This window comes from Musca domestica, unplaced genomic scaffold (assembly GCF_030504385.1).
Source record: "Musca domestica strain aabys unplaced genomic scaffold, Musca_domestica.polishedcontigs.V.1.1 2, whole genome shotgun sequence".
Lineage (NCBI taxonomy): Eukaryota > Metazoa > Arthropoda > Insecta > Diptera > Muscidae > Musca > Musca domestica.
In genome coordinates this window covers 24,130,059-24,145,602 of record NW_026712249.1, presented here as the reverse complement: position 1 = coordinate 24,145,602, position 15,544 = coordinate 24,130,059, and the positions used below count along the sequence as shown (strand labels likewise).

Here is a 15,544-nt window from a genome sequence, read left to right as displayed (position 1 = left end):
CAACTCTAAATGTACTAAAACGGATTTGGTCCAAAGAGACCTAGGGTCTGAAACCGTTATTTCGATAAGGCTCGTTTGAGTCGTATCAAATTATATTAACCTCTCTCTCCATATTGCTGAGGGTATAATTAGAAATATCACGAACAAGAAATGGGTTACTTTCTCCTTAGCTGTCTTTGAACTGTTATACGTATACAGGTCTTTAGACTTTTTATGTCTTCTGGGACCTACAGAAGAAATTTAGAACAACATACATTTTAAAAATGTTTTAGCTTGCCACGATCCCGCTTAAAAGGAACTTTTAACCACAGTATGACCAAAATTACCCCTCGGTGACTTGCAAATCTTAAAAATACCGAATGTAGCCGTATATTATGGTCTATACGATAAAGTGGACCTGCATAGGCAACTTTTGTCACAATATATTACAATATTCAAATGAGAAACTTGAAAAAAATCTGTTTATAATGTAGCTAAAATCATCAAAATACCGAATATTGGGAGGTACCATGGTGATTATAAAACGTGGACCTGCACAGACAATTTTCTGTCTTAGGATGTAGTATGCATTACGAACTTCAAATACCAAAATTGAAACAATTCCTGTAAATAATGTCGCTAGAATCACCAAAATACGAAGACGTGGACCTACATGGCCCATTTCAATGCAGACAAAATACACATTTGAGTAAAATGTTACAAACCTACTTCATTTCGTTCGGATGCTAGAGTGATTTCCACAGACGAACAGCAAGAAAATGAGGCATCATCTGTGGTTCTCTTTATAAAATAGCTTTCATGCTAAAATTCCTTATTCTATTTTTATGCTAACATCATCTCTCGTACTAAATATCATTGCTATAGAGCGTATGAGATGTAGTATATTTAACGGACCCATATGTGAATCGATTTTCACAAACTTTGAGATAAATACACAGTTGGTGTGCAGTGAACGATCCAAATCCGATCGAGTGTTCAAAAGTCATTATATTTGGACTGATAGTACACATTTGGTGAATAATAATCTTGACATCGGACGAATATATATACCGCCAATTTCAACAGGGCTCAGCCCGCGCCAAACAAAAAAATTGTGAAAAACGTCATCTCAATCGGACAATAAATGTGACCTGCATTTTGATTAAAAATATACATGGACAGATAGATGGAGATGCATAAATCGACTCAGAGTCCGATTCCATTAAGGTCATTAGAATAAACTATGAGTTTTTCTCCAATTTAATGTTTCAAACAAATGCACAAACACATAACATCACGTGCAATAGTGTGGCATAGGTTATAGAGTCTAACTAACTCCTTCAGCATCTTTTTTCTCCTGACAGTCATAATTCAGTGTCCAACGACGCATGAAGTGTAAATGACTTAATCAAGTGACAAATACAGTAATGGAGGAAATAAAATAATAACTAAACCATTAACAGATTATTTATAAAAATAATTAAATGATAAACACAGGCGATGAAATATTTATGAAACATTAAAAAAAGGCAGAGACACTAACATTTGTAATTATCATTTCAAAAAGGAAGACTATCGCAAATGTTTGAGTTGAAAACATCTTGAAATAAATTAAACGCCTTGTTAATTAATACATAATGAGCTATCTTGTTAGATTGATATTATAATTTATTTTTATTTTACAGAAATCTAAATTTATTAATGAAGACACTAAAGAGTTTTGAATTTTACATATATATTTTTTCCAATTTTAAAAGATATGTATATCACATCCGGTTGTTTTACATGGCGTATGCATTTGTTTCATTAGCATATTAAGTATACGCCCCATTGTACGCTATGCACAACTTCACTCATAAATTTTAAATTTTTTATATATTTTTTTTTTAAATTCGTAAAAATGATTTCAGATCTAGGCTGTAAAACTTTTATTCCCGCTCAATGGTTTAAACAAATTATTGACTTAAAGTCATAACTGAGTGAGATAAAAAAAACTGCAACAAAGTCAAACACCATATTTTTTAATTTTTTTTTTAAATTTTTTTGAATGAAAGCAAAAAATTTCGGGAATAGCATCAAATTTTAGAATAAGATGAGATTTGTTCAAATTGGTCACCTTTGACACGAATTATGGCCTTCAAACAGCCAATGAAAACGTCACACGGTGCCCGAATGTTGCTCTGCGGCATTTCTGTGCATTCCCGGTGAAGCGCTTGCTTGAGATGATCGACACTTTGGTATTTTTTAGTGCCAACCTTGCTTTACAAAATACTCCAAACTCAATAGTCCAACGGATTGGTATCCGGAGATTTTGGTGGCCATTGTGCACTGGAAATGAAGCGAGGAACCTCATTTTGTAATCATTCCTGGGTGGCGCGTGCTGAGTGCAATGGTGGAATGTCCAAGGTCTGCGGCCAAAATGTTTGCGTGTCCTAGGCTTCAATACACCCTCCAGAATATTTTCGCGATAATATTCGGTATTATTCTGATGCCACGGCCGATTGATACGGAGATAGCGGAGAGCGACCATCGACTGTTATGGCAGCCCACACCATCACCATGGCCAGCGCTTGAGTTCTGGTGGCCAACCGAAGGTGCACATATTCAGCTGACCTCTTTGGCAAGTAAAAACGATAATTTTGTTTGTTTACAAACAGCTGGACAACGAATGTTTTCTCATCTGAGCGGAGAAAACTAATTTTGACAGTTCACCACTTTCGGCCAAGCGAAGCAACTTTTTAGCTCCTTTGAGACTATTTTCTTTTTTTTGTTGCGGTGTAATTTCTTGCATTTCTAGGAATTTCACTGGCTTTACCCCGAGCTCATTTTTTAATATTTGCCGAATGGAATATTGCGATATTTTCAGCTCACGAGCCATTTTTCGCCACTGCCACTGCGACGCGGGTTTCAATCAAGTCGCTTCTCTACTTTTCTAACCATTTCTGGTGATGTTGCTGTTTTCTTCGGTCCACTGCCTTGACGTCGGGCTACGCTGCCAGTGTCACGGTAACGAGCGATGGTTCGAGACACAAAAGATTTACTGACATTCAAATGCTGGAGTGCTCTAACGATAGCCACTTGCGGTTTTCGTGCCAAATATAAATAAATCACACTATCATGATTGAATTCCGTCACGAATAATTTTTTTTTTTCTGGAAAATTCTCACCAAAATCCTTTTGCACGCTTGTAAACAATATAATGAGTTGACACTGGATTAAATTTAACAGCTGTCGGATGAGTGGCTTAGAAATGACAGCAGTCTGAATTTGGTTGAAGTTGTTTAATCTCACAATTTTTTTTAAATTTTTTAATATTTTTTTTAAAATTCATAAAATTGGTTTTAAGATCAACGCTACAAAACATTTATTTCAGTTTAGTGATTTAAGGAAATGTAGATTTAAAGCCATTATAACTATGGTCAAGGTTTTCTTTTGAAAATATTCAAACCAATTGTAGTTTTTTCTGTCAATAAAATTGAGCTGCAAATAATCTCTTTGAAAGCTTTTGTAACTTTTACAACACGTTCTTTTTGTGCATAGCAGAACATAAAACTATTAGTTCAATGTAAAGAACCAGTTCCTTGTCTAGTTCCGGGGACTCCGGGCGTTTGTATGAAAACTCCGGGTATGAGTGATATGAAATATATGCAATTTATGAAATCACTAATACTTTTAGGAATTGGTGTACTGAACTACGAGCTATATTGCCACAACTCTAGTCATAGCATCTTCTATGGAATAATATTTAACAAAAAATTACATAGGTGGCGTATACATTTTAGATTTGGGTTCAATATCATGTATACGCAAGGCAGTTATGAAAGTAGGAGTCTATTACTCTATGGCGATTCAAAGAAAAACGCATATGAATAACACCAATTTTTAAATAAAAATTAAAATTCAAATCATAAATTAAAAAAAAAAAATGCAAGGAATTCCACTTGGCATACAAAAACTGGTCAAAATCTTTAAAATTCGACTTTTTCCTTTTTTTAAATATTAATTTTGAGTATTTTCTCATTATTGATTGATTGATTATTACATTGTATCCAATAATGAATTATATAATTTAGTTTAAAGTTCGATCCCTTTAACTTAAAAGTGTATGTGTATTAAATATATAAAAAATTAAATCAGCTTTAAACAAAACTAAAACACACTTAATTTTTATTTTAATCTTTAATTGTATATATGTTTTCTTTATAAAATGCTAAAAATAATTTGTTACAGCTATTTCTTTATTTTCCATTATTGCAATGTAAATAATCAGACAATTTAGTTTTATATTTAATATAAAAAATTAAAAACACACACAGAAAAAAAATTAGTTAAATTAATTAGTAATTCTTTGTTAGCTATAGTTAAAAATTAAAAAAAAAAAAAAATAAACGAAATATAAAATAAACTTTAAAAGAAATGAACAAAAAATCAAAGCTCAGAAAAACGCAACAAATATTTATTACTCTTTAAAAAAAACAGAAAAAAAACAAAAGCCTATAAACTATCAACTTTTTGGAAAATGTTTTGGAACAAAATGTAAAACTTATACAATTGAAATATATACATATAACTTAGAAATTAATTGCTCAAAGCTTCAATGAAACAAACGAAAAAAAATATATTTAGAGTATTATAAACAAAAAATAAATTGTGGAAAAATATTTATATAGTTAATGTGGTGAGTCTTGTAATATAAGTGAAATTTCTTACAAATTTATATATACAAAAGAATGTGCCAAATACATATGTTACAAATTAAATTTATTTCAAATTAATACCTTAATATTTAGTTTGCTCATCATTCTTAAGTTATTCCACTCAACATATCTTACCACTGCATATCATTTTTATTTTACAATTTTTTATTAATTAGTTTTTTATTTATAAAAAAAATATCATTATATTATTCAACATATATACTAATGTATATAATTTTCATATGATCTCAAAATTTTCATTTATTTAAAAAACATATAAATAGTTATATTAAGAGCCTGACGTTCTAAATTCAAATAGATCGGGTTCGGAGCTTTAATATATCGGTACACATTTTCTGGTACAACCCTTAAAAAAGGATTACTTTTTGCAAAAAGTGTAATAAATCTCGCGAAATTGGCTATTTTTTTTTAATATTTTGAATCATTTTTTATATCCTCAGTCATATGGCTATATATCATTTGAAACGGCCCAAACGTGCCTAGTTGAAATAACAGTTTTAGACTTTAGATATCTTGAACCAAAACCGCTTCAGCACATTTGGAGTCGATCTAGCGATGTCCGTCCGTCCGTCTGTCTGTCTGGCTGATGCGCACGATAACTCTCGGAGGACGTATCCGATTTGTTCCAAACTTGGTACATCGTCATATTTTTGTCAAACTTAGATCGAGTTCGGAGAGTGGCAATAAACAAAAGTTCAAAAAATTCACAGAAAATAATTTACCGCATTGGAAGAAAACGAATAATCTGATGTTGTGCAAACTTGGCAGATCGTGATATTTGCGAGAATGAACAACTTCGGACTACTCCTTCTATTACCTCACCCACAGAGTCCAAATTTGGAATATCTAAAAAGCTCATAAAATGCGAAATTATACAAATTCTCTTCAAATTACACACATACCTATATTTTTAACATAACAAAATCGGGTGTAATTATGGAGTATGGTTTTCTATACTCCTTTTGGTACCTCCCACACAAAGGGTCAAAATTTTGAATAACAAAACGCACATAAAACGCGAAATAAGCATCCGAATATTTTCAAACCTAGCACATCCCAATAGTTCTTCCAAAACAAGATCTGTGATGTGAAGATGGGATGTATCGGACCACACCTTTGAATACCTTTTCCACAAAGGGAAATAAAATGCGAAATATGCATCAGGGTTTCTTTAAATTTTGCAGATCACAATATTTTAACCAATACAGTATAGGATGTGAAAATTCGATTTACCGGCTCACACCTTCTGGTACCTCCCCACAAAGGTCAAAGTTTTGAAGAAGATGGAATATATCGGGCCACTCCTTCTTATACCTTATCCACAATGGGTCAACATTTTGCATTTAATACCTATTACAAAATATGAAATAAGAGTCCTAATATCTTCAAACTTCGCACATCCCGACATTTCTACCAACACAAGATCAGGTATGAGGAACGGATGGAACGAACCTTCTTATACCTCCCCCTCAATAGATCAATATTTTGAATAAACAAACATTTGGCATGCGAAATATTGTCTACTCCATCGGTGGCTCTCCTACACATAGATGGTCAAAATTTTGAATAATAATAAAATATATTTGAATAAATGGATAAAGGCTGAGGGTATCAATATGTCGGCAATACTCTTTAACTTGTTTCTAGGACATTTAAATATTTTTTATGGAGTCACAAATTAAACATGATCAAATTCGAAATAATACTTTTGGCATTTCTCGGGTATAAATTCCCAATATTTTTTTCCAAAAAAAAAAAAAAAAAAAAAAAAACAGCACAACTATTTTTAATTTTTCGAAAAAAATTCTAAAACATTCCGGCTTTATAAATCACCAATTTTTGTAAATATACGTTCATGGTCGATTTTTTAGGCATAATTGTGAAATTTGTACTTTATGCTAAAAAGGCCAGGTCACTACTTATAATTCAATTATTAAGGTTTGTGTGTACGAATCCAAACCACAGTCCACAAAATTTATGGAAGAAAAGTTGTATTTAATGGACGGTCCAGTGAAATTCATACTAAAAGTTCGGATCTTCACTTAACGATTTTTTTTTAAATTTTCAAATTCTTTTCAAATGGTGTATATTCAAAGTTCGGGCCGCCCGAACATACTGCTTTTTTACTTTTTCCGCTTATGGTCGTCAACTTACCTGTCAACATCCTTAGTTAGTTCCCTGGGGCAGGGATTATTAGAGTTAGTACGACGAAGCTCATCTCATCCCTTTTTGCAAATGACCCCGCTCCCTCTGCTGAGAAATTTGGTCTTATTTCAGGTTTTTGATTTTTTTCGGGTGGTCTGTTGATGGCGACGATAATTATATGTTTTTTCTCTGCCCTGCTCATCGCTCTACACCCACAGGATTCGGATTAACTTAAACAAGGATACAATCTTGGACATGTACTAAATTTTGGCAAATATAATTTCCTACTGAATTTCCCATGAACATCCGTGCGAGTTCGGTCCGACTTCGGTTCGAAAGTCGGTAAAAAAAAAAAAAAACAGAATTTCATCCTGCCGATAAATTTCGGAGTGAACTCGGAACGGACGCATCTGAAATCGAAAGTTTCGACCGACCTTTGGGCCGAAGCGCGTTCGAACTGGGCAATTTCTTACAGATTCTGAACGAAAATCGACAAAAAAATAGAAATCCGTACCGGTCCGAAATCGATCCGACAACTCTGACTTGCTTTCGAATTTCCCATGAATATCCTTGAGCGTCTGCCCGACTCCGTGTAAAACTTCAGACTTTCATGCAATATTTCGGCACAAATACACATCAAATACCCAAATCGGAAGTTTCAACCGACCTCTTTTGGTTAGCTGGGCAGTCAATGATTTTGATTATTTTTGTTTGCCAGAAGTCGGCCACACTCAGAAAAAAAATTAACCAATTGACAATCTTACCTTACCTTACCTTACCTTTAAATCGTACCATTACATTATCCACAAAAAATGTCAATCACATATTTGGTCTAAATGGCCTAGTGTTTCAATCCTCCTTCTATAAAAACTTAAAATTATCACTTTTATAATGGAGAACAATTTCAAATGAAAACATTTATTATTTCTAATTTTCGTGGAAAAGGAATCCAGGCTCCGACTCCAACCACAAATGTACCAGCATTGGAAACTTGACTATATTTCATCCACAAATTTAAAAAAAATATCCGAATCAAATAGATATTTCCAATTATTTAAAATTTTTTATATCATCATTTATTTTTTATTTTTTAACATTTATTTTTTTAAAGTGTTTTGTTTCTAGAAACAAAGTAAACTCAAATTAAATTAAATATACGTACGAATAAATAATTAGAATAATAAATGTTATCAGATATAAGTAAATATTAGCATATCGTTAAGTTAATGAAATTTAAATATTGAAAAAAAAAATAAACAAAAAAAATATTAATTAAAATATATATTTAAAAGAGATTTGAAATGATCAAAATAAATATTATTTTATGTTATTTGATGAAAAAAAATTATTTTTTCATAAATTCCAAAAAATAAATATTAACTATTTTGAAACCATTTTGAATCTCCTCAAAGAACATAGAAAAAAAACGAAAAATCCCTAATAATAAATGTCTATGAAATAAGTTGTTAATTGCGCATATCCAAAAAAAAATGAAATAAAAATCCCCCTCTTGAATCTCCTGTTAGGTCTTTCAAATTATATATTTATAAAATAAAAAAAAAATACAACAAATTAGTATACAAAACAAAAAACCACAAAAAAATACAAATTAAAAAAAATAACAAAAAATAAAATAAACGATACGATTGAACTTTAAAATGATAATGGCATTCAAAATGGCTATCAATACAAAATTAAATCAAGTGGGTATAAAATAGACGGAAAGTTCGTGTTATAAATAATCATTATAATTATTATTACATACAACAACTACAAAAATTGCTGCATTATGATAATACAAAAAATAAATATACAAACATATATACCAAAAAGTGAATATCATATAAAAATCATAAAAATAAAATAAAAATACTATACATACTAAGTACCATACATTAATGTTAGCCATACCTACATACATACATAAATGGAGATGAAAGTATTATTAAAATTAATTAATTATAAATTGTGTATATACTATTTGTATTGTAACATAAATGAAGATGAGTATGCGACTAAAGTAAAAATTAAATAATAAACAAATTGCAGAAAAAAAATCGAAAACGAAATGAAAATAAAACTAAACTAAATATTATATTAATGAATAAATAATTTATTGAAATGGAAAAAGGAAAACAAAATAAAAATACAAATAATTACCAAAAAAATCAAACATACACATTGTTTTTGTTATTGTTGTAGTCTTAAAACTGCCATTGGTTTTCTTATGCCAATGGCGCCCCAACAGAAATTAAGGAAAGAGGGGATATGGTAAGTAATCACAGCAAGGGATAAAAAGCTTGATGCAAAGCAAGGGACTAAGGTTATAACTGCTTTTCTTTATTTCAAAAATAAATGAAACTGACTAAACATATCACAACCAGTGAATTTGTTCCATCAGAGATACACATCTTCAAGAAGGTATTGAGCAATTACAGGGTGAGGGCAGAGCAAGCGCTTCTCCGGTAATGGGCCAAAATACCGCCGAGCAACATTCGAGTTTCATTGGCCGTTTGAAGTCCATAATCCGTGCCAATTCGGTGACCAATTGGAACAAATTCGAAATTAATCTAAAATTAGCTTTCATTCAATAAAATTTAAAAAAAAATGTAAAAATTATGGCATTTGACTTTTTGGAGTCTCACCCTGTAAATAAAGAAAGCTGGAAACGGACAACCAGTGAATATGTTCCATCGGAGATACACATCTTCAAGTTAGTGAAGGTGTTGAGCGATTACACTGGGAAAAAAGAAGCTGGAGATAGTATCTGCCTTACAACGCCAGGACACTGGCCGATTGTAAATACTTCTTCAACAAGGCTGTCCACTACGTTCAGAGGACTTTAAAATGCAAAAAAAATCACTTGCATGGACGCTAATACTAAAACGTGGATCAATTATCTCCAAATTCTCGGAATATCGGGTTGTAAATTTCTGTTAAAATCTTCTAAATATGAAACGTACGGACGTACGATTATACCAATGCTTTACTTATTTTGTAAATTACCTGCAGATAGAGCTAAGTTCTCATAGATCCTGAAGCTCTTAATCGCCATTTTTTTGCAGATATGTCTCAAACTATAGACTATTCTTAAGTCGTGAATGATAATTTATCAACTCGAAATATCACGAAAGTAAATTGATGCCTGTGCAAAGGCTTAAACGTCTGTCTTCGTGATAAAAATTGGAGTGGGGATGGGTAAGGTTTAGTCGATGATTACCAAAAATACATTCCTGTTAGGTCTCCAACGAATATTTCGAGGTAGCGGGTAGCTGACTGATAACTTTTATACTCCAAAATAATTAAACAAAATGAGCAGAGCATCGAAAAGTCCATCTGTGAAAAAGTGCTTATTCGAAAGCCTAATGGCTGCTCTTGTAAACGTAAAAAAAAGAAAAAATGAGTGGTAATGACTGGTGACGTCACTACGTAAAATCTAAGTTATTTGCATAAAATATTCGAAATAAGACTTTAAATTTATTCAAACTTTTTCTTCTGAAAACTTTTGCCAATATTCAATATATTTTGAAAACGGAAAGTATCAATGTCTCCATCCACTCCTTCTGCTCCAACCTTGTATATCCTAATATTTGCTAGGTCAGGTGCAAAAAATGGACAATATTGGTCCACTCCATCAAGTACCTCCCCCACAAACTGTCAAAATTTGGAATAATTATAATATTTATAAAATGTGATGTAAAAGTCCGATTGTCTTCAAATAACACACATCACAAAATTTTTGCTAGTCCAAGGTCTGGTGTGACGATGAAATGCATCGGTCTACTCATTCTGGTACCTCCCCCACAAAGGTCGACATTGTGAATATTTATGAAGCTCATAAAACACGAAATTATTATCTGAACCCACTATGACTTGGCACATCTCAATATTTCCATCAACACAAGATTTGTTATAAAGATGGCAGCGACCGGACCATTCCTTCTGGTACCTCACCCACAAAGGGTTAGCATTTTGAGTAACCAAAACGATCATAAAATGCAGCTCATAAAACACGAAAATATCATCCGATTTAACTCAGACTTGATACATCTGAATATTTCCATCAACACAAAATCTGTTACAAAGATGGTAGATATCGCACCATGTCTTCTGGTTCCGCCAAACGCCATATTTTTAGTATTTTTTTTTTTAATTTTATTGGATGAAGGCAAAAAATGTCGGAAGTAACATCAAATTTTAGAATAAGTTTAGATTTGATTTCAGTTTGTTCGAATTGGTCACCTTTGGCACGAATTATGGCCTTCAACGGCCAATGAAAACGTCACACGCTGCCCGAATGTTGCTCTGCGTTATTTTGAGCATTCCCGGCGAAGCGCTTGTTTGAGGTGATCGACACTTTGGTATTTTTTAGTGCCAACCTTGCTTTCCAAAAACACTCCAGACACAATAGTCCAACGGATTGGTATCCGGAGATTTTGGTGGCCATTGTGCGCCAGAAATGAAGCGAGGAACTTCATTTTGTAATCATTCTTGGGTGGAGCGTGCTGAATGTGATCGTGCTGAGTCCTGTTGGAATTTCCAAGGTCTGCGGCCAAAATGTTTGCGTGCCTAAGGCTTTAATACACCCACCAGAACATTTTCGCGATAATATTCGACATTTATTCTGATGCCATGGTCGATTAATACGAGCGGAAAGCTACGATGTTATGGCGGCCCACACCATCACCATGGCTGGCGATTAAGTTCTGGTGGCTAACCGAAGGTGCATGTTTTCAGCTGACCTCTTTGGCAAATAAACACGATCATTTGGTTTGTTTACAAACTGCCGGACAACCAATGTTTTCTCATCGGGGAAAACCAAATTCGGCAGTTCAGCACAAGCAAAGCAACTCTTTAGCTCGTTTGAGTCTATTTTCTGTCTGTTGTGGTGTAATTTTTGGCACTTTTTGGAATTCCAAGTGCTTTACCCCGATCTCATTTTTCAATATTTGCCGAATGGAATATTGTGAGATGTTCAGCTCACGAGCCATTTTTCGGCCACAGCGAAGCGGGTTGCGATTAAGTCGCTTCTTTACTTTTTGAACCATTTCTGCTGATGTTGCTTCTTTCGTCACAGAAGATTTATTCACATTTAAATGCTGGTGTGCTCTAACGATAGTCACTTGTGGTTTTCCAGCCAAATATAAAGAATTCTCACTATCACGCTTTAATTCCATCACGAATAACATTTTTTTCTGGAAAATTCTCACTTTTTTACGCTTGTAAACAATATAATGAGCTGTCGCTGTAATATTTTTAACAGCTGTCGGACGAGTGGCCTGGAAATGACAGCAGTTTAAAGTTTGTTGCAGTTTTTTCATCTCACCCTGTAGGTATTGCAATGTAAGATATGAGTATTGTAACGCCTTTGCGGGAAGGTACCAGAAGAGGTAGGCAGATATTTCCCATATTTACATCAAGAATTGTTTCAAATTCGGTGTTTGAAGTTCGTAATGAATACTACAGCCTATGACAGAAACTTGTCCATGCAAGTCCAAGTCTTCATGTAGACCCCATATAACGGTATCTCCCGATATTGGGTACTTTGACGATTTTAGCGACATTATTCCCCGGAATTGTTTCACATTTGGTATTTGAAGTTCGTAATGGGTACTACAGTCTATGATAGAAAATTGTCTTCGTATAGCCCCCATATAATGGTACTTTCCTTGTTTCGTTATTTTAGTGATTTAAGCGACATTATTCACCGGAATTATTTCAAATTTGGTATTTGAAGTTCGTAATGGATGCTACAGCTTATGACAGAAAATCGTCTGTGCAGGTTCACGTCTTCGTAAAGACCCCGTATAACGGTACCTCCCGATATTCGGTATTTTGATGACTTTAGCGATATTATTCACCGGAATTGTTTCACATTTGGTATTTGAAGTCCGCAATGCATACTACAGCCTATGACAGAAAATTGTCTGTGCAGTTTTACGTCTTCGTATTGCCCCAGTATAACGATACCTCCCTATATTCGGAATTTTGATGATTTTAGCTACATTATTCACCGAATTTTTTTATTCAAGTTTCGCATTTGAATATTGTAATGGCCTATGATAAAAGTTGCCAATGCAGGTCCACGTCGTCGTATGGACCCTAATATAACGGTTATATTCGGTATTTTTTTTTTTTTTTTTTTTTTTTTGAAAATTGCCAAAATCGTTCCAAATGGTGGAGAATATTCATAGATCGGTCCGGCCGAACTTAGAGCTTTTTTACTTGTTTTTTTTTTTTTTTTTTTTTTTTTTTTTTTTTTGTTTTCGACTGTGGAAAAGTTGTGAACGTCGAAAACGTCAAATACCTGTTTAAAACGTGGAAATGGTATAAAACATCATAAACTTCTAAAAATTTGTAATATTCCAAATAATGCATTGCGAAGTGGTTGATAACCGGGAAGGTCGTTTTCTTGTGTCAAATATTTGCCAAATATTGCAAAGTTACCTCAAAGAGCTTTAAATCGGAGGCTGGATATTTGTTCTATTGAAACATGAAGTGATAAACATTTTCTTTATAAAATTTTTCATTTAAAATTTGTCGTCTTTATTAAGGCTTTTATTTCAGATTACCATAGAATTCGAATTGAGCCACTGTGTTTAGTTGTTGCAAAGTAGCCAATCTTAACACCGTTGGTTTTTTCATTAAACCAAATGCATTAACTGTTTGTTTTTGTGGCTTTAATCTCTACAACCAAAGTAACAATCATCCTTTCTGAGGTCTGTTTATAAGGTCTTCTGAGTCTGCTGTTTATGGAAAATATGGAACGATATCTCAGATGATAGTCATGCGATTATTAATGAGCTTAACTATTCAATCACCTTGTTTCTGTCAAAAATTCTAGTTAACTGCCTAGGGTTACGACTTTTACAACGTATGTATGGCATGGCGGAAAAATACGTCATATACGTCACAATTTCTGACAGGTCATATACGATAAAGACCCAATAACACATTAATCTATACAAATCCATATATTATATTTATAACAATAAAAAAAAACAATTCAATTTAACACTTAGAAGGCATGACCTTCAAACGCTCGTATGCGGCCTTCTCCAATTTCTCACGATGCTCGGGTTGGGCGACTTGTATCAGCTCATAGGCACGTTGACGCATATTTTTTCCAAACAGCGAAGCAATTCCATGTTCTGTTACCACGTAATGGACATGGGCGCGAGAGGTGACCACACCAGCACCAGGTTTAAGGATGGGTACAATTTTACTCTCTCCCTTATTGGTTACTGACGGCAGGGCAATTATGGGAACTCCTTTGCCATCAATTCCCTCAGCAGCACCACGTATAAAATCAACCTGGCCACCAAATCCAGAATAGAACCGGGTTCCAATTGAATCCGCACATACCTGGCCCGTGAGATCCACTTCGATGGCTGAATTTATGGCAGTCATGCGAGGCAGTTGCTTGATGACGCTGACACTATTCACATAGTCTATGGCATACATTTCAATGGATGTGTTGTCATCGACAAAATCATATAGAGCCTCATCGCCAATTAGAAAGGAGCCCACAATGCGGCCTTGATGCATTTTCTTAAAGCGATTGGTCACTGCTCCAGCTTTCACCAGATTCACAACTCCATTGGCAAACATTTCCGAGTGAATACCCAAATCTTTGTGGCTGTGCAGGGCATTGAGCACAGCATCGGGTATTACCCCAATACCCATTTGCAAGGTGGCTCCATCACATACCAGATTTTCCGCCACTAGTTTTCCAATTTTCAATTCTTTCTCACCTGGTTTTCCGCCATGTTGGGGTAGCTTGACATCAACTTCAGTCATGGCATCGAAATGCGAAGAATGTATACAGGCATCACCATAGGTCCTTGGCATTTGTTTATTTATCTGGGCAATAATTTTCTTTGAGTTTAGCAGAGCTGCCCGAACACAATCCACACTTGTGCCCAGCGAGGAAAATCCATGACGATCTGGTGGTGAAACATGTATCAGTGCCACATCCGGTTGGACAATTTTCTTGTAGAACAACAATGGAATTTCATGTAGAAATATGGCATAGTTATCACCACGCCCCTCGGCCACAGCTTGACGAACATTTCCTCCCATAAAGAAAGAAGTAGAACGGAATATTGCACTATTTTCTGGAGTGCAATAGGCTGCAGGACCTTCGGTATGCATATGGCACACGGTGATATCCTCTAGGCAGTTCTCTTTGGCATGTTCCACCATGGCGGAGATAAGAACATTTGGTGTTGCTGCAGCTCCCTGGCAGAATACGACATCACCTGATTTAATGCATTTGACGGCTTCTTTGGGTGCCACATTTGGAGGCTTCCTTGGCAATGGGTGTGCAATTTCATTGGCATAACTAAAGAACGATTTTATTGCGACTTTCCATGGATTTTTGTAGAGATTTCGGAAGGTACTTCGAGTCGAAAATCCAAATGGTTTCATGGCTTAGGTGTCAGTTCCGATCGTTACAAAAAGAGTAGCAAATTTATAGAAATGTTGTCTGACAACCAGAAATGTATTTTGTTTATACATTTTTTTTTTTTTTTTTTTGGATATTAGGGGGACCTGAAAATTCTGTTTATTGGGAAGAAAAGCACAGAAAACGTTTGCTTATTAATGGGAAATAAGCTAATCTTTTCCTACGTTCCCGCAACCGTGCCAGAGGTTATCATATGAAAATTTGAGGCACTTTGTATAATTTGAATTAAGGCAGT

At 34.2% G+C, this 15,544-nt stretch overlaps 1 protein-coding gene across 1 annotated transcript; it reads right to left on the bottom strand.

The window, feature by feature from the left end:
• Window positions 1-13,853: 13,853 nt before the first annotated feature.
• Window positions 13,854-15,325, bottom strand: LOC101895538 (4-hydroxybutyrate coenzyme A transferase-like). Its single transcript, XM_005179946.3, has one exon. The coding sequence runs from the start codon at window positions 15,270-15,272 to the stop codon at window positions 13,854-13,856; it is 1,419 nt and encodes a 472-aa protein (XP_005180003.1). The 5' UTR covers window positions 15,273-15,325.
• Between the last annotated feature and the right edge of the window lie 219 nt (window positions 15,326-15,544).

Coding starts and splice junctions, on each gene's coding strand:
- LOC101895538 (XM_005179946.3), bottom strand. CDS start 15,272: ATGAAACCATTTGGATTTTCGACTCGAAGTACCTTCCGAAATCTCTAC.